The 20,816-nt window shown below is 42.7% G+C and overlaps 1 protein-coding gene across 7 annotated transcripts in view; it reads left to right on the top strand.

Annotated features, from left to right (window-relative positions):
- The window catches only part of PRKN (parkin RBR E3 ubiquitin protein ligase), a 1,201,168-nt gene that overhangs the window by 750,605 nt on the left and 429,747 nt on the right, over positions 1 to 20,816 (top strand). For all 7 annotated transcript variants that reach the window (XM_055536152.1, XM_055536157.1, XM_055536158.1 and 4 more), the window contains one exon: positions 19,276 to 19,412. In XM_055536152.1, the coding sequence (XP_055392127.1) occupies positions 19,276 to 19,412 (137 nt within the window). The remainder of the gene's footprint in view (positions 1 to 19,275; positions 19,413 to 20,816) is intronic.

Here is a 20,816-nt window from a genome sequence, read left to right as displayed (position 1 = left end):
TTATTTGAAAAGACCCTGATGCTGGGAAAGATTGAAGGCAGGAGCAGAAGGGGATGACAGAGAATGAGATGGTTGGATGGCATCACCAACTCAATATATATGAGTTTGAGCAAACTCTGGGAGATAGAGAAGGACAAGGGAGGCCTGGCATGCTGCAGTCCATGGGGTCGCAAAGACCTGGACACGACTGAGCAAGTGAACTGATCTGAATGATGTTTAAAAACAGAAGTATCTACTCTCAATATCATTTACTCTAAGGAAGGTATTTCAACATAAGTAGAAAGCATGGCCTCCAAATAAAGGATTTTCTTTCAAATGGGAAAAGTTGCTTTCATCACTAGTCAGAGGTAAAACCCTCACTCCCTGCAGACTGGACTTGAGCAACACACGTAGCCCTACTTCCACTGCCCCTGGAAGGGGCTGCTTCGCTTTACCTGAAAGACTCAAGCACCACCATGGTTTAGAGCCTCTTAAAATTGAAGTGTATTAAAAAGCAGAGACATCACCTTGCTGACAGACATATGTCTAGTCAAAGCTATGGTATTTTTAGTAGTCACATAGAGATATGAGAGTTCAACTATAAAGAAAACTGAGTGCCGAAGAATTGATGCTTTCAAACTGTGGTGCTAGAGAGACTCTTAAGAGTCCCTTGGACTGCAAGGAGATCCAACCAGTCAATCCTAAAGGAAATCAGTCCTGAATATTCATTGGAAGGACTGATTCTGGAGCTGAAGCTCCAATACTTTGGCCACCTGATGCAAAGAACCAACTCATTGTAAAAGACCCTGATGCTCTGGAAGATTGTAGGCAAAAGGAGAAGAGAGCAGAGAAGCTGAGATGGTTGGATGGCATCACTGACTTAATGGACATGAGTTTGAGCAAACTCTGGAGATAGTGAAGGACAGGGCAGCCTGGCATGCTACAGTCCATGGGGCCGCGAAGAGTTGAACATGATTTAGTGACTGAACAAGGGCTTCCCTGATAGCTTAACTGGTAAAGAATCCGTCTGCAATGCAGGAGACCTGGGTTCGATCCCTGGGTTGGGACAATACCCTGGAGAAGGGAAAGGCTACCCACTCCGGTATTCTGGCCTGGAGAATTCCACGGACTGTATAGTCCATGGGGTCACAAAGAGTCAGACACGACTGAGCAACTTTCACTTTCACAAACTAGTGACTAAACAAACAACAAAATTGAAACCGGATTGATGTCCAGAGTTTAGCAGAAGTCTGTGAATACACAAAGCCCGGTGGTTTTTTCCTTCCTGTACATTTCCTTCAGAAGCGATAGTGGTGGGGTCTCAGAACTTTTTAATGATTCTATATTAATTCTCTTCCAATACACTTTGAACGCGTTTCAGCAATGGAATTGCTCAAATCCTACGACCCAGTATCTGTTCCTGAGAAAATGAAAGCAGAAATTACAGTAACGAAACAGAGCAAAAATATTATATCTACGCATGTAAGTGTGTATACATATATGCATGTGATATATGTGTGCTCTTGAATATAACTAAAGCTTAGAGCAAGACCTATTTCTTCAGTCCCCTGTAGTAGGGAGACCTGACGTGAGTGCCCCATTTGGGAGGACAGGAATCAAGACATATGTAGAATTATCGTGACTCTGCTCTCTTGGTGAAAAACCCGGTTGCCATTTGGGGCATCTGAAATAGAGCATGCTTTGAAGTGAAGCGTGGTAGCCATTCTTTTATAGACGGCTCAGTTACGACAGTGGGATTAAGAAAGCGACCGCGTGCGAACAGACTCTAGCTGCTGCCTCACTCTGACTAAATTGTGAGAAGGTAGTCAGGTATGAAAAGCCTTTTGTTAAAGAAACCATTTCATTCGGAATTCTCTTTTCTGTTCATTAGGCTTTTATTGAGGTATAACTGACATCTGATGGAACACGTGCGTTGAGCGTGTGCAGTTGGGTGAGTTACGACGCGCGCGCGCCTGGAAGCCACTGTTGCCGTCAGAGGCGTGAGCACCCCCAGGGCCCCCGAAAGTCTGCTCGTGTCACCGTCCCCCCATCCCGTCCCCTGTAAACCACCGATCTGCTCTGTCGCTGCAGATTGGTTTCTATGTTTTAGAATTTTCTATGGGATTACAGAGGATGTACTTTTTTTTTTTTTTCTTCTGCTTTCGGCTTCTTTCACGCAGCAGAATTATTTTGAGATTCATGCATGTTGTTGCATCTGTCCACACTTTGTTCCTTTTTTGTTGCCGTGCAGTATTTTGTATGGATATACCTACCACAGTTTATCACTCACCAGCTGAGGAATGTCTGGTCATTTCTGGTTTGAGGTTATTAGAAATAAAGTTGCTATGAACACGTGTGTACAAGTTTCTGTGTGGACATATGCTTTCCTTTCCACTGGTTGGATCTTTCAAAGCGGATTGGCTGGATCTTGAGTTGGATACGTGTTTACGTTTTTAAGAAACTGCCCAGCCGTTTTCCAAACCGGTTGCACAATTTTATGTTTACGCTGTAAGGGTTTCCCTGCCGGCCCCACGCAGTTCTCTGATGCTCTCTATTCTTGCCCCTCCTCACTCAGTCCTGTACACTCGAGCTGAGTGACTAAACAACAGCAACACTCGCGTGGCCTTGTCCTCCCAGGAAACCCAGGCGTGTCCTCTCGATTCTGTGAGTCTTCTGGGCTTCTCCTGCGTTCTCCTTCCCCGATCCATGGCCCGGAAACCCTGTTAGGACCGTGAGCCGAAGAGTTCATTCATTTCCCACGTCTCATGAGGTGCTGTCCTTCATCGTCACCCGGTGTCTTGAACATCATTGTTTCCAATAATCAGAAGGAAAGAGACAGAGAGGTGCATACACACAGAGGAAAGGTGACGTAAAGACAGAGGCAGAGATGGGAGCGAGGCATCTACGTACAGCTCAACTTGCTGGCAAACACCAGAAGCTGGGAGGGAGGGCAGAAGGAATCCTCCCTGCAGGTGTCAGAGGGACTGTGGCCCTGGAAACACCTTGATCTTGGACCTTCTGCCTTCAGTACTGTGAGAGGACAAATCTGTGTTGTTTCCAGTCACCTGGTTTATGGCAACCCTAGCGAATTAGTACATCAGCGCTCATGTACCCAGCCTTGGATGCGTTCCCAGCATTTGTTCTGCACCTACTGCCTCCATCTCCCTTCACTGAGATCTCCACGTGCTGGTTGGTACTTAAGGATCCATAGTCACATCAGGACGATCTTCTTCCCGTATTTTCAATGTGCCACTTGACTGAACAGAAACCTCACAAAGTTGTACTGAGTCAGATAGCACATTTTATATCAGTTCAGTTCAGTTGCTCAGTCATGTCCGACTCTTTGTGACCCCATGGACTGCAGCATGCCAGGCCTCCCTGTCCGTCACCATCTCCAGGAGTTTACTCAAACTCATGTCCATTGAGTCGGTGATGCCATCCAACCATCTCATCCTCTGTCATCCCGTTCATTTTATATGAAAGAGTACAAATTATAATGAAATAATTATCAGTACCTTTTAATTCTGCTCAAGATTACAGTATGTTTACCATTTAAATAATACTTCTCAGGCAAATCAAACTAGTGAAAGAAAACTACTTGAAAATCTCTAACTCCCATCCCCAGTAAGTTCTCATAGACCTTACAGTGGAAACTGGAAAGGATTTTGAAGACAGTGGTCACAAGATTCCTTACTGTTTGTGAAAATGTTCAAATATACTCAGTTGATTCTGAGTGAGTATCTTCCCAGTTCAATATCAAGTACCGCTCCAACTCAGTTATGATCTGAGGAAAGGGCCTTTGTTTTCTACTTTTATATAAAATTCCTCCTGGCCTCCACCGCACATTTAGATGCCTGGTGGATGCTCAACAAAATTTAATTTGACATTTAGGCAAAAGCTGAGCCTTTTGTTTTGTATGGAGCCATTTGTCCTCCCGAAGAGGAATGGGCGTCAACAGCATCCTTGTCCCCTCCCGTCTTCCTTCCTAATGACTCAGTGATACCCCTCCCCTTTGGCGTTCGATTACGTATTGCATGAGCTGTCTCTCGTTAAAGGGTTTTCATAAAATTGAGTGCCCACAGGGTAAGTTTTCCTGCCAAGCATAGGCTTGGGGGCCTATGGCTCAGTGGCAAAGGCTCCGCCTGCCAATGAAAGAGACACAGTAGGTGTGGGTTCAATCACTGGGTTGGGAAGATCCCCTGGAGGAGGAGATGGCAACCCACTCCAGTATTGTTGCCTGGGAAATCCCATGGACAGAGGAGCCTGGTGGGCTACAGTCTGTGGGCTCACAAAGATTCAGACACGACTGAGCATGTAAGCACACACACGTGGGCTTGGGGAAGAAGAAATGGGACAGATCTTCTGGGGTCAAAAGACTGCACACAGTCTGTCCCATGCTGGGAAAGCCAAGAGTGAGTGTTGTCAGGAGTTGGGTATTAGGGCTTCTGTTCAGTAAGCAGTGGCTGCCTGGGGATCACCCACGTGATGAGAGCACAAGCAGGAAGCTCTGGATGTGTGCATATGTACACACATGTATACATGTGTACATATGTGTACACAGGTGTGGGTATGTGTGTACAAGTGTGTACACCTGTGTGTACATGTGTATGTGCTCAGGAAGGTCCCCAAAAGATACTCAGAAGCATGCTCCTGGATCTGATCAAGGTGCGAGGTCTATGAGGCCGGACACCGGAAAAGGCATTTCTCTCGTTGAACATGGGGCACATGTTAAGAACAGAGTTGCCAGGAGAGAGGGGCTGCCTGAGTTGGGGAAGATGATTTGGACGTGTCCGTTTCTGCAGTAGCCCAGGCAGAAAATCCCTGCCTGTTTTCAGATGCCCCCCACTGTGAAGCTTCCTCCACTTACGTTCTTTTGTGGTGGCAGGAAGTGAAAGTGTGGTTAAGTGGGCAGCATGACGACCTAGATTCTCACAGCGTGTGAGTTGAAACTCGCAGTCTGATTTCTGCCAGCCCACCCTCACCTCTGATGAGTTATTTAACCTCAGTTAATAGTCTCACATTCTTATCTGTGAAAGTAGAAAGTCATGACGACCTGTTGACACGTGGAAAACATCAGGCTTTGCAGGTTGAGTAATGGGTTTGGTCCTTCAGCTATAGCAGAGCTAAGACACTGCAATTGTTGGGGGAAACAGAATCTAGAAAGTGTCTTTCAGATCATGGAAAACCTTTGAAACTTTATACTATGTTTTGTTGTTTTTGTTGTTGTTATTGCAAAACTCTAAAACCCAGTGTGGTACTGGTGAGGTATCTAGATCCAGGAGTGCACGCTCTTAGAATTTTCTGTAGAAATAGAGCCTCGGGTTATTTTCGATAAATTATTAACCTCATGCCCCAACCTCTCCAACCCACCAAGGTTTGCTTCAGTCCTTCCAACCAATTGCCTCCTCTTCCTTGTGGATCTAACCTCACCGATGGAAGGGAGGGAGGTGGGGCAGAAGGTCTCAGGGACGCACCTGAGCTCTGTGCCGGGGCTACACCCACTCCTCTTTCCTTCCTTTTAGTGAATCAGAAGGGGACAGGGCCTGCCTACCTAGATTGGGATAATGTTTGGGGATGTGACTTGACCTCCACTTCATTTTTTTGCACACCAGTGTGATAAGCATCATCTGTGTGGCGGGCATTGAGACCCAATAATGGGCAAACATGATCCTTGTCCTGGTGGCTTTACATTCTAGTGATAAGAGGCCAACAATAAACAATATCAGTTCAGTTCAGTCGCTCAGTCATGTCTGACTCTTTGTGAGCCCATGGACTGCAGCTCTCCAGGCCTCCCTGTCCATCACCGACTTCCGGAGCTTGCTCAAACTCATATCCATCTAGTTGGTGATGCCATCCAACCATCTCATCCTCTGTCGTCCCCATCTCCTCCTGCCTTCAATCTTTCCCCGCATCAGGGTCTTTTCCACTGAGTCAGTTCTTCACATCATGTGGCCAGAATATTGGAGTTTTACCTTTAGCATCAGTCCTTCCAGTGAATATTCAGGACTGATTTCCTTTAGGATGGACTGGTTTGATCTCCTTGCAGTCCAAGGGACTCTCAAGAATCTTCTCTAACACCACAGTTGAAATGCATCCATCAATCAATAAATAAACAGTATCTATGATAACAGTTAAAATACACAGAAGGTCACTGGTCAGTTCAGGTTGAGTAATGAAGAACTACGCAAGTTCACTGGCACGTGAGTTTGGTCTCCCCATAGAGAGGAGAGACCTTCGAGTGCAGAGTGAGATGGGAATTCAGAATGGACTGCCTGGGGCTCCGTCACCAGTGTTAGATTACTGGAATAACTAAAAGCCACCAGGAGCCATAGAATCTGGGATGTCACTGGGGCACCGCTGCCCAGCCTGTGTGCTCTACAGAACCCAGTCGTGTCAGTTATTGGAAAAAAGTGAACAAGTTTCACGTCCATAGCTCAATAAGCAGGAGCCCCTTTATCAAGCCAGTTACCATGTAAAGTCAGTGTTCTCCAGGGCTCTCTTCCGACCACCTCCTCTCCCCTCTCCTCGTTTTATTCACCACGCACCGGCAATCTCACTGACTTCCAGGCTGGAATCATCCTCTCTGGCTGACGGGTCTCCAGAGCGTTTTCCAGCTGTGGTCTTTTCCCTGAGTTTAAGAACCACGTGCTGAACTGACTTCTGCACACGCTTGGTGATAGGCCAGAGACATCCCACACACGGCAAGTGCAGAACCGAAAGAAGTCTTCCGTCCATACTTCCAGTCCCACTGCTTTTCCAGCAGTTGACTTCCATCAGCGAACGTCACTGATGTCCCCGCCTGGACTAAGGCCATGTCATGTGGCACCGAGGAGGCTGCGGACCATCAGCCCTGGTGCCTGCTTTGTCCCTCACGAGCCCCTAAGCCCGTGTCCTCACCTGCTCCTCCCTGCGCTGGGGTATCTCACTGCCGCTGTTGTCATGGGAGGGATGAGGGAGTCATCCATCCATTCACTCAACACATATTTTTGACCTCCTTCTACAGACAAGTGTTAGGCGGGAAGACTGCAGAAACACAGGTGTTGGCCCTGCCCACCTGAGACTTGTCTAAATCGGTGGATTGAATAAATAATGTAGGAAAAGCACTTGGCAGGGATTTTGGCACAGTAGAGGCATCCAATAAATGTTTAAGAGGAGAAGCTAGACATAGCCTGAGTCTCCTTTCTGCCTCGGGATCATTAACCTCTGAGTCTTTGCAGCTTTACTTCCCATAATCCAACTCTGCTATCACCAAAATCAGCGCCCTGTTTGGAGAAACTGCTGCCCACAGACTCACCAACTTGGGCGGCCCTGGCCTGGCCCGTGGTGGCTCCTCAGGCCATCTCTGGTCCCTTGATCTGTGCCCTACACGAAGCCCAGCGCCTGGCACGTTATAAGAGAGCAGTGAGTAATAGAATTATAGTTTTTTAATTTCATTAACATGCTTTTTTATTATCAGGCTCACTATCATTTAATTTAGGCTCTAGATGAAGATTTTGCTTTACATTTGTTTAGAAACCAGTAGAAAATCTCCATCTTCATGTAAAGTAATTAGAAAGGTGTTAATTTGATAACAGTGGTCTCTAGGATTTGGGGATATGATCTTGAGGTTTCCTAAAAGTGGAGAAATCCACAAATGTTAGTAAAAAAGGAAAAGAGCTCAGTTGGAGACATGCCAATGCTATGTCATCCCAAACATCCATCCATCCACATCTCTCTGGCCTCATCACTTAGTCCAAACTGTCTCTCTCCCAGGAGGATATCATAGTGTTCATGAGACCTCTCCCTTTCTTGCCACACCCTAAGTCACTCATTCCACAAAGTTAGAGGCATTTTCTTAAACATAAATGCCATCGTGTTACACCCCTGCTGAGAACTTTGTGTGGCTTCACGTTGTCTAAGAGTTGAAGCCTGACTGTTTAGACAAAGGCTTCCCACAGTCGTTCCCACCTCCTCTAACCTCATCTCACCCCACCTTCCCCTTGCTTGCTGTGCTCTCATCACACTGGCCTTCCCCTTAATTCTTCAGACACACCCAGATGTTCCTGCCTAAAGGGACCTTTCACCAGCCACTCCTTCCCCAGAGCCTCTTGCATCATCAGATCTGTGTGTGGCAGGCCATTTAGGGATCAGTGTAACATCCTCTCCCCAGGCCTTCCCTGACCAGTCAGCCACCAGCCACCATCACATGGTTCCATCCTATTTTCTTGCCATCACTTTCCATTAGCTAAGCAAAGTCCCTTTCCCTTTCTATCAAGTGGGTGTTGCAAGCATTGGACACCCTGGATGAGGCTGGATCAGCTTAATCCAAAGAAGTGGCCCGGTTGAAGGACGATGCTGTTTGCAGCCTAGACAAGTAGTATCCATGGCTTAGCTTGAAACAGGCTACCTACTGCACACCTCTTAATCCTGCAACTTTGTTGGCCTCTCTTTTCTTCCTGTTTGCCTTCCCATGTGTCCCTATTCATTCATAGTCATTCTGTCATCCGCTCAAACAGCTGGGGAATTCAGCCAGCTCTGGAGAGACCAAAAGATGGCCCTTGGATTAATGGAGGCAAATGTTCAAGCAGGAAACCCTTTCTGTAAAAGACTGGAAAGCAGTTTAGGCTTTGTGGTCTGTATAGTCTCTGTCACACCTACCCACCTCTGTCTTTGTAGAACAAAAGCAGCCATAGACAAAAGGTTAAAATGGCTGTGTTCCAATAAAACTTTATTTACAAAAGTATATCGGGGGGCCAGATTCAATCCCAGCTGGAATTTGCTGACCTCTCTAGAGCAGAGTCTGGAGAGAAGGTAGAGAGTTAAATAACTGACTTTTCTGGGGTACGGGCTGTGAGAGTGGCTCAGGCAGTGTGGGAGCAAGGAGCACATCCAAGGGCATCTGCCCCTCTGTTTTTTTCCTGTTGACTCTATCCTCTTGCAGCCCTGACCAGAAAAACAAGAGAAAAAGTACTTTACAATTAAATTGTTATTTATTGAGAGTTATATAGGGCTTCCCTGGTGGCTCAGACAGTAAAAAATCTGTGTGCAAAGCAGGAGATACAGGATGAGAAGATCCCCTGGAGATGGAATGGCAATCCACTCCAGTATTCTTGTCTGGAGATATCCATGGACAGAGGAGTCTGGTAGGCGACAGTCCATGGAGTCGCAAAGAATCGGAGAGAGTTACATAAGATATTTTGTTGTTGTTGTTTTAAATACCCAAATACCTTTTCTGATTTTCTTTCAATATTTTGGCTCAGGGCCTTTCTTGAGATGTGTCTTCCTCGAAGTGAAATCTCCAGAAATCCCCAGATTCTTACTCCTGTAAGGAGCACGTGTGCTCGTGTGTTCATTCGAGAGGTGCAAAGCTGGAATTATGAATCTCTTTCATACATTGTTTCAAGTAAGCTTTAAATTCCCCACAGTTATGGGAAGGAAGAAATGTGGTCACACAGACTGAAGGTTCTGAAGCCTCTGGTCTTCAGGGATTGTTGGAGCTACCCTGTCGCTTCACAGATCCCTGTTTACGAAACTGGGTTCCCAGGCTGGCTGGTGGTGTGGCTGTTCCCACCACCTCCCAGGTTCGCTCCAGCCTCCCCGACCTCTGACTTCTTGAGAGGAGCCCTTGCAGGGTTCCTTTTCTAGGTTTTCGATGTGAATTCAGTTGGATGTGTATGGCTCTATCTAGTTGAATTTTGCCAGGGTCCAGCCCCGGTGGATCTAGGGAATTCGAAGTGGGGACAGTGTCGGCGAGGATCAGGAAACAACTGCTTAATTAAACGTTAATTAAGGATATAAAGAGTAATAGAATAAGGATAGCTCAGTGAGGAAATTCAGTGGAGAAAAGAGGCTGAAATAAGGATAGCTCAGTGAGGAAATTCAGTGGAGAAAAGAGGCTGAATAATTCAGCCAGAAGGTGAGAGAAAGAACGACATGGGGAGACCAAGTTTCAGTGAACAAGGCCCACACTTTATTTTCCAAAGTAGTTTTTATACCTTATGTTATGCATAGAGGATAATGGAGGAAGGGGTAGAGTCATGCAGTATGCCAGGCTTTCTTCCTGCAAACTTAATCATATGCAAATCTATTTAAAGGTGGGTTCTTCATTTCAAACTACTCTACTTCAGAGGACCTCGGTTTAATGTTTCTGAAAGGAATGAAAGTCAGCATTCTTCTAGCATTCATTCATCCACTCATCTTATGGATGAATGAAGGACTGTTGACAGATCCTTCCCTGCAAGGTTTTTGTGATCTCATAGCACATAAATGTATCTTTTTTAAATCACTATGTGTCAGTAATAATTTCTTATGTTAAATATACCTCCTAATATTTGGAGCCACTGGGCTGATTCTCCACGCATTAATATTTCCTATCATGAGATTTGGGGATATGCTAGAACAATTTATTTCACAGCAGGGTTCCTATCTAAACAAGATCTGTCTTCTTATCTTTCTCAATTTAGCAGAATGCTATTGCAGCTTCTAGCTGCTCCTAGCTGTTTTTCACAAAAGAAAAACCAAAGACAAGATGTGTGCATGAGTTGGTGTATGTTTCAGATGGCGTCTTCTGAGTGGTGCCGCACAATAGCTCTATGCAAATGATGTGACCCAGGAAGTATTTTATGTTAAATCTGGTGTGAGCTCTCTTTAGCTATATACACTGACAGTCTGAATACAGTATGCTCTGAGATTATAACTCAGAAGCACTTAACTCATGAATATAACTTTAAGCATCCTTAGACTTTTGCAAATATAATTTTGAGAATTGAAATTAATTGTACTAGGTGGGGGGATAAGAAAGAAATATAATTTTCCATGAGATGCATTTTCCTTCCATAGGCCAATACCATTTGGAGTTTGTTTTCTTTTTTTTTTTCCTTGTTAACATGCAGCAGTTATTTTATTATAATTTTCCTGCCATTTATAGTTACTTTTCAGCATTTGTTTAGTGGTATAAATACCTTAGTAAGAAAAGTTGGGGTGTTGCTGATAAATCATTTTAATGAATTGCTATAAAAGAGGGGTGACGTCTTTGCTTTTAAAATTTTAACTTACTTTTTAAGAAAGAAAAGGTGTTTATTTTTAAATTATATGTAATTTTATTGAAATGTTTACAATCTAAAACTTCTAGAAGTTAATGGTTTATATTTGGGTTCAACCTGTCAATAGTAGTTATTTTTAGAAATACAATATGTAAGCTATACTAAAATAATGTTCTCAAAGATGGACACCATCTGGAGGAAATTAACAGTCCACGAATCCTTCTAGCCAGGCTTTATATTCTGATTTGCAAGGCTTGCTTGTTACTAATGGTTCAAAACAACCTGACTCAACTACACTTAAGGCGTCACATAAACCCAAGACAGAGACTGACATTATGTGACTTGTAGAGGCAGTAGCTTAACTTCTTAGTTTCATTTTTAATTTTTGAAGGAATTCAGAACTTTGATGGAGGCTGAGGTGTTGATATGAAATTACAAGACATCGTTTCCTAACCCGAACTAATTTTATTCCGTTTTAAGTGTTTTTTCACAGGTGTCCTCACTTCCCTGTAGTTTCTTGGTTTGACTAAAACTCATTCTTGCCTTTTAGGTCTTAGTTTATACTTTCCTTTCTTAAGGACAGTTTCTCTGCCTGACCGACGCTGGAGTAAGCTGTCTCTCATCTGTCCTCCAAAAAGTGTCCCAGACTCATTATCTCACCAGCAAACAGAAGTCCTTGAGGACGAGAACTCTGTGTTCCCCTCCCCTCCTTGCACAAAAGAACCATCACACAGTATCTTCAAAACTGTGTGCTGAATGTGAGTTGGGGATCCTGACATTGGCTCATAAAGGTGATGGAGGACGATGCGAATGGCAGGCTGTAAAATACCGAGTTTAGTACAGAATGGAACTTATAAACAGAAGGCTTACAGGAAATCAGGCAATGAATCCATGTTAACCAGAGTCTTGCTGATAAAAGTTTCCTGAGAGAGATTGGATTGGAGCTGAACCCTGACAGTTTTTTGGAAAGTGAAGACAAATTGAAGAATCATACACATAGAGATAAGAGCATTAGAGGGTGGTCCAGAAGCTACAAAGAGACTGACCTGAGAGAAACAGAAAGATTTATGAATGACAATATGGGAGATACATACTGCAGGGTGAAATCTAAGCCGAAGAGGGCTCTGGAAGCCAGAGGAAGACCTGGGGTCTTAATACATTGGCCTTGGGTAATTAATTCATAATTTGACCAAGAACTGCCATGGTGAAAGCTATTTTAGAATAATCTTGCTGTAACATATTTTGTAAATTTTATTTAAAGTTTTTATCAACAAGGGAAGCCATTTAGTTTGCTCATTGTCATCGTTCTCCAGGGACTGAATGCTGTGAGGCTTGAGCCATCTTGCAAGCCCTTCCACAGTCGTGTCTGACACTTTTGCGACCCTGTGGACTATATATAGCCTGCCAGGTTCCTCTGTCCATGGGATTTCCCAGGCAAGAATATAGGAGAGGGTTGCCGTTTCCTTCTCTAGGGGATATTCCCAACCCAGGCATCAAACTTGTGTCTCCTGCATTCTTTACCACTGGGCCACCAGGGAAACCCAGAGACAAGTTAGGTGGTCTCTGAAGTCATCCCTATGGTAGCACTTAGCTACACTGAAACAATTACTTTGTCGTCCTCAGCCCCATTGGACCCTGAAGAAAGGGACCGTGCCTTCACATCGGCAGGACATGGCATGGAGTGATTTTTCTAAAGTTACTGGCAGGATGGATGAATAAAAGTGATTCAAAAATATAAACATAAGGCGTCTTCATCTTAGGTATGGTCTGTAGACTGAAATACGGAGCCTCTGCAAGTAAGCTTACAAAGCCAGGGTCAACTCGTGTGTGTGTTTGTGTGTCTGCGTGTTCAGCAAAGTGAACCGGATAAAGCCAGGAGGACATGAGCAGAGGAGGCAAGAAGGAATTGGAAGAAGCAGTTAATGAGCTTGTGTCAGATCTGCCAGGGCCTTAATAGGATTCTGATTCCAAGCTGAAAAAATGGGCAAGTGAACTTACTTCGGGATTTTGACTTGGCTGCTAGGAGGAATCTTGAAGGTCATTCAACTGTTGAAGCTCATTTTAATTTCTAAAAGTTGGATCTATCAATTAGTACCTCGGATCAGGGGCCTCTCCAGCGACGGGGACTGCTCACTTGGCTAACTCGAGTAATGAACTTGCGCGACATATGTGGGCTAAAATGTTATCTCCAGCGTGTCTGCAGGGAGGCGTGGGCTCGGGTACTTCTCTGTCGGTCGTGCACTTGGGCAATTAGTAGGTAATGTGGCTAAATATAGATGAAAGTGCATTTGGTTTCAGAGATTTTGGTCATGTATTTATTGTTTATAAGCAATCTCTTAAGTAAAAGGGATTCACAGTGACAGTTGCTAAGAAGATAAACTTGAGTTATTTAATGGTGTAGCTCTCTCCCTCTAATTATTTTTATCTAATCAAATGCTTTATTAAATTCCCAGGTGTCATCGTTGCTCATGTACAAGTAGTCTGAAGAGAGCTTAGGAAGATTGCTAACTGGAGCATAACAGCTGTGTGACTGCAGCCCAAACTAAACAGCGTGTGTATTTTCAAGGGTCAAATGTTAGCTCAATCTGAGAGCTAATTTTCTCCTTCCAGTGAGGAAATTGCACTTTTTAAACTCCTCAATGATTTTATACTTAACATTTTTATTCTAATATTCATGGGGTTTTGTTGTATTTCAAGTTCTACTACTGCTAAATTAATATTTCTCTTAATTTTGCTTTTTGCTGGGGTGAAGGAGGAAACCAGCTATGCTACGTAACTCAGTGGTCACCTCCACGCTCTGTACTTTCCCTCTCTTCTGTAGACCTGGAATGTTTTCTCTAGGTCCATGTGCTGGAATCTTTTAAATGCCGCTACATTCATGAATTCTTTTCCTACCTATTGTCTGAACACGATCTCTTCCTCCTCTGTACCTGTGTTAGTCGTATATCACTGCATAAAAAACATATCACAAAGCTTATGCTTTTGAACTGTGGTGTTGGAGAAGATTCTTGAGAGTCCCTTGGACTGCAAGGAGATCCAACCAGTCCATCCTAAAGGAGATCAGTCCTGGGTGTTCATTGGAAGGACTGATGTTGAAACTGAAACTCCAATACTTTGGCCACCTCATGCGAAGAGTTGACTCACTGGAAAAGACTGATGCTAGGAGGGATTGGGGGCAGGAGGAGAAGGGGACGACAGAGGATGAGATGGCTGGATGGCATCACCGACTCAATGGACGTGAGTGTGGACGCCTCCACAGGCTGCTCGAGGACCCTCACAACATGGCCGTTCCCTTTGCTCAGAGTCGGTGACCCAGGAGAGAGCACAGGCAGTTTATGTCTTTTCCGGTCTAGTCCTGGAAGTCCCATGTTGGGATTTCTGCATTTTCCCTGTAGTTCAAGCAGGTCACTTCATATAATGTGGGAACAAAGTTACACGAAAGCATGAAGACCAGGAGGTGGGGATTTGGGGGAGCGTCTTAGAGGCTGCTTACTGTTTCCTAATCTTTAGCATAACTGCAAATATTCTGCCCTGTGTTACGCTTACATGTGTCCCTTCCCTACCTGCTCTGTTAGATTTTCGTTTTCTTTAGAGTCTAGACTTGCTGCCTTAGCTTTACATATCTTGAAATTTTTGGCACATTGCATTCAGTATATGTCACATTCATTTGAGATGCTGGAACCACAGCCTCTCTCTTAGTGGGTATACATGAAAATGTATCTGTGACAAAAAATCAGACAGAGATGGAGAGGTTTTGACAGAGAGAGGGAACGTAAAGGAGATCAAGTGTGTGTGTGTGAAAAGAGAGAAAACGGATGAGTTAGAAAACTGTGCATTTTATCAGAAAAATATGAAAAAAAATTGGTACCATTTTGTAGGTACTAGAGAACTAATTTTACACGAGTTTCAATGTTCGGATGACTGTGGAACAGTCTTCTACTTTCTGTCCTGTATGTGAATGCCTCACTGTTTTATTAGGACTCTCTCAATTATGCTTAATACTTTTATTAAAATAAACACCAAAAACATTTTATATTGGGGTATAGCCAATTAGCAATGTTGTGGTGATTACAGGTAAACAGATAAGGGACTCATCCATGCACTTATATGCATCCGCTCTCCCCCTCTCCATCCGCCTGGCACATAGCACTGAGCAGAGCTCCATGTGCTGTACAATATGTCCTTGTTGGTTATCCGTTTTAAATAAAGCGATGTTTACATGACCTTCCCAACCCAACGTCCCTGACTGCCCCTCCCCCTGGCAACCATAAACTCATTTTCTAAGTCTGTGAGTCACTTTCTGTTTTGCAAGTAACTTCATTCGTATCATTTCTTTTAGATTCCACATATAAGAGATGTCTGGAGAAGGAAATGGCAACCCACTCCAGGATTCTTGCCTGGAGAATCCCACAGACAGAGGAGCCTGGCGGGCTACAGTCCATGCGTTGCTAAGACTCAGACACGACTGAGTGACTAACACACACGCACACACAGATGTCATATGATAGTTCTCCTTTTTGAATAAAGGGTCTTTGGATCACTCCTTTAATAAAAGCAGGGAAATCGTTGCTTACAAATAACTCTGAAGTAATGTCAAGTGCAGCATTTGTATGTGATTTTTTTTATATATGTTGGGAACTTTATTTAGCTTTTGATTAACTTCTCTGTAACCTGGCTCACTGGGGTAAAATCATTTTCTGGATTGGTCAATTAACATTTATGTGCAGTCAGAGCAAAGGGCACAGAGGAATGTCAGAAGGAAGAAAAAGACCCACGAGAATATAGGTCCTGGCAGGTTCTCTTCAGAAATGTCACTCATATCCATCTTCTCATTTCCACTCCAAGATCCGCCAGCACAACATGGTCCAATTCCTTAGTAACTCATGTGAGATTTATTAAAATGACCTCCAAAGACTTTTCTCAGCTGCTAAAGAGTGCTAACTTTTTTCACTCTCCTCTTTCACCTTCATCAAGGGGCTCTTTAGTTCTTCTTCATTTTCTGCTGTTAGCATGGTGTCATCTGCATCTCTGAGGTTGTTATTTCTCCCAGCAATCTTGATTCCAGCTTGTGATCATCGAGACCAGCATTTTGCATGACGTGCTCTGCATAGGGGCTTCCCACGTGGTGCTAAAGAACTCACCTGCCAATGCAGGAGACGTAAGAGACGCAGGTTCGATTGCTGGGTTGGGAAGATCCCCTGGACAAGGGCACGGCAACCCACTCCAGTATTCTTGCCTGGAGAAACCCATGGACAGAGGAGCCTGGCGGGCAGTAGTCCATGGGGTCACAAAGAGTCAGACACGACAAGTCACTTAGCATACACTCTGCATAAAAGATAAATAAGCAGGGTGACAATATACAGCCTTGACAATATACAGTTCCCAATTTGGAACCAGTCCATTTTTCCGTGTCCAGTTCTAACTATTGCTTCTTGACCTGCATACAGGTTTCACAGGAGGCAGCTAAGGTGGTCTGGTATTTCCATTACTTTAAGAATTTTCCACAGTTTGTTGTGATCCACACAATCAAAGGCTTTCGTGTAGTCAATGAAGCAGAAGTAGATGTTTTTCTGGAATTCTCGTGTATAGTACAATGGATGTTGGCAATTTGATCTCTGGTTCCTCTGCCTTTTCTAAATCCAGCTTGTACGTCTGGTAGTTCTCAGTTCACAAACTGTTAAGCGAAGTGAAGTCACTCAGTCATATCCAACTCTTTGCTACCCCATGGACTGTAGCCTACCAGGTTCCTCCATCCATGGGATTTTCCAGGCAAGAATACTAGAGTGGATTGCCATTTCCTTCTCCAGGAGATTGAACCTGGGTCTCCCACATTGTAGGCAGACGCTTTACTGTCTGAGCCACTAGGGAAGTCCGTGTACTGTTAAGGCTAGCTTGAAGGGTTTTGAGCATTACCTTGCTAGCATGTGAAATGAGTGCAATTGTGTGGTAGTTTGAACTTTCTTTGGCATTGCCCTTCTTTGGGATTGGAATGAAAACTGACCTTTTCCAGTCCTGTGGCCCCTGCTGAGTTTTCCAAATTTGCTGGCATATTGAGTGCAGCACGTTCACAGAATCATCTTTTAGGATTTGAAATAGCTCAACTGGAATTCCATCGCCTCCACTAGCTTTGCTTGTAGTGATGCTTCCTAAGACCCACTTGATTTCACACTCCAGTATACCTGGCTATAAGTGAGTGACCACACCATCATGCTTATCTGGGTCATTAAGACCTTTTTTGTACCCTTCTTCTGTGTATTCTCCCCACCTCCTCTTATCTCTCCTGCTTCTTTTGGGTCCTTACCATTTCTGTCCTTTATTGTGCTCATCTTTGCATGAAATGCTCCCTTGGTATCTCTAATTTTCTTGAAGAGATCTCTAAAGCAGAGCAATTGATGTTCTATGAGTTGACTAAGTGGTATAAGTTCTTTTGGACTTATTTTAACTGAAACATATTTTAACTGAAAGGCAAAACTATAAATGTGTACTGTTGTCTAGACATGAAAGAGAACGCTTTCTATTCTTCCTTCTATTAATAGGGATGGAAAGAATATATTTGCTAGACGAGTGGCTACATGCCACGCATCTTATCTCTCTGGGACCCTGGCAGAGTCCACAGTCCATGCTGACTGCTTTGGCTTTTATATAAGTTTTCTTTCTATTTTTCTTCTACCTGGTAATTGCCAAGCTTTTTTTTTAACCTTGTTATATATAGGCACATTTTTATAAACGCTCTCATAGTTTCTCCAGTGTTTCTCTGTATTGATACCAGATCAGGGGTCTATAAAGGCTGAGTCAACCACGTTGCTAAAATCAGAATGAATAACCTATTTCACAGAACGTAGTCCTGAAAGAACGAGGTAAATACGGCAGGTCCATAGGGTCATCTAGAGGGAGTAAGGTGTGTATGCACTTGTACATGTGTGCAAGCCTGAAACAGGCAAGCATTGTGTTTCATCGTCTTTAGTGGGGAGGCTGTTAGAAGGGAGGAGGCTGAAAATTCAGAACACAGTCAATACCCAATTGAAAAAGGCCCCGGAAATAGAAATGGCCTTGAGGGGCTGTCAGTGGGCTCAGAGCAGGGAAATGGAAGCACATAAAAACCTCAGGGATGCTCTGACTCAGACAGATTGACCATCATCCTATTGGCTCGAGACACTAAAATACCAAGGTTCCTTTCCATTTTTTTTATGTATTATATATTGTTTTGAAATAAGTAGGAAAACAAAATTTTTTAAATCTTGTTAACTATTATGAAGTTATCTTATGTTCTTTTATTTTTAGGGAAAGAGCTTTTCTCTGTTAAGAACTGGGTATGAAATGAAAAATATTTTGTAGTTTGTTATCATCACTTAGAAAATAGGCTTATCAAGATAAAATCTAATGATTTCTTACTATTAAAATTGCCTTGGGGCTGATCTCAAATTAATATATTATTTTTGTCTCCTTTTTGTCATAAACTCATGCAGTTGATTTACTAGGGAAAAAAAAAATCGTGGTTACTTGGCAGATTTTTTCTGTGGTCTTTTAAGGAAGACCAAACTTTTTAGGACTTATATATATTGATTTATTAGTACTCCCCTAACTTTAAGAACTTGAGTATTTGACTAGATTGGGGGAGCATAATAGACAAAATCTTGTCATAGATAAATCTCTGTTAGATAATCTTTTATTTCTAAATTCTACTTTTCTATTTGCCAATGAGATATGAATGACTCTTTAACATGCTTTGATGATTTTTCTTTTGACTTGGAGGAAAGTTCGGGTTTATATACTGTTTAATATTATAGCTAAATTCAAGGATCATTTATTTAAAAATTTTACAAGGCCTGGTACTATGAGAATATTAATATCAAGTAGACTTGGTGTCTACTTTCACAGAGATCATAGTCTTACAAGAGAAGAGAAACATAACAATATCATGATGAAATAGTGAATCATTAGAAATATATGTAAGTGGATGGCATGATGAGTAGGTCAATTGGGTATTATAAGTCAAAGCCTTCTAGAAAGAGCTTGTATCTGAACTTGGATTTAAATAGCTGATTGGTCAATATGGTTGTATGAAAAATAAAAGTTAAGAAAATCAATCTTCATAGTTTGCAAGGTGTTTCCAGTTTTGCAAAGGTGGCATTGATATGTGCGAGCCCAGGGCTCAGCAGCACAGTTCTCACGGAGCATACCCTAAGCAACCCTACAAGATTCCGGAAAGTGTCCTAGGACGCACGTTGCATCTCCAGCCTCAGGAGGACTAGAGGAAATGTCTTTGCCTCCGCAGGAGCCCCGTCCTGGTTTTCCAGTGCACACACCGCCACGTGATCTGCTTGGACTGTTTCCACCTGTACTGCGTGACCAGACTCAATGATCGGCAGTTTGTCCACGATCCGCAGCTTGGCTACTCTCTGCCTTGTGTGGGTAAGTCTACCACTGTTTCCTCCATTTCTAATTGATTAAGAACAGAAAAAGGAGAACTGTTGATATAAAACTGTCTTAAATATACCCAATTCCCTAATGAGGAATTGAAACTCCAGAATCTATTTGATCATGGTTGGGCAAGAAGATTAATATTTGAATCACAATATAAAACCCTAGGGTTTGAAGGACCTGTGTTGAAATAGAAAATGTATAATCTACATAAAGGCATTGAAAATAAATTTTAAAATATTATTCAGCCAATGTATACAAAGTATGTCTATCAATTCACCCTGAGAAGTAGAAATTTATTAACCTGGATTTAGAGCAATTTTTTATCATACACCTCTATTGCTAAAAATTTTGAACACCTACATAAATATTATATGAAAGAACATGTATTTAAAAAGAAAGAATGATACAAAGCTGAAATATCTGTTTAAATGCTTTATATCTTCCAACGTTGCAAAACATCCTTTACTTGTGCTATATCATTATCATTAGATGTATTTTTTTAATGAGGTGAAATTCACATAACATACAATTAACCATTTTAAAGTGTACAATTCAGTGGCATTTTTTGCTTTAATATTGTTATGCAGTGACCACCACCTCTTTCTAGTTTCAAAACTTTTTCATCACTCCATAATAATACTCTATATCCATTAAGTAGTCACTTCCCATTCTCTATTTCCCCCATCATTTGGCAAGCACTAATCTGTTTTGTTTTGTTTTGTTTTTTGTCTCTATGGACTTGCCAATTCTAAATATTTCATATAAAAGGAATCACAAAATCTGTGACCTTTTATGCCTGCCTTTTTTTCACTTGGATACTTGTTTCTGTCTGGATGTATGTTTTCATTTCTCTTGGAGTGCAGTTTTGGGATCATATGGTAATTCTACCTCGTAAGGACCCAACAAACTGTCTTCCATAGCTGCTTCATCATTTTAATTTCCACTACCAGCTTACAAGCGTTCTTATTTCTCTACATTCTCACCAACACTTGCTATTAATATTTTTCTATTTTTTAAGTAGCCATCTTATTAAATATAAAGTGGTATCTCATGGTTTTGATTTGCATTTCCTTAATGACCAATGATGTTGAATGTCTTCTCATATGCTCATTTGCCATTTGTATATCTTCTCTGGAGAAACGTCTGTTCAAGTCCTTGGCCTGTTTTTAATTGGGTTGTTTGTCTTTTAGTTGTTAAGTTATAAGAGCTCTTTATTTATTCTGGATTCTAGAGCCTCACCGTTACATGACTTGCAAGCATTTCTCCCATCCTGTGTCTTTTCACTTTCTTTACAAGGCCCTTTGATACACAAAAGTTTCCTGCAATTTAATGCCTAAAATCAGCCAATTATCAAGCATTACTCACCTCTCCAGCTGTCTGGCCATCTTTTCC

This window comes from Bubalus kerabau, chromosome 9 (assembly GCF_029407905.1).
Source record: "Bubalus kerabau isolate K-KA32 ecotype Philippines breed swamp buffalo chromosome 9, PCC_UOA_SB_1v2, whole genome shotgun sequence".
Lineage (NCBI taxonomy): Eukaryota > Metazoa > Chordata > Mammalia > Artiodactyla > Bovidae > Bubalus > Bubalus kerabau.
The sequence above is the reverse complement of the archived record's forward strand: the minus strand, read 5'-3'. Positions and strand labels throughout refer to the sequence as shown.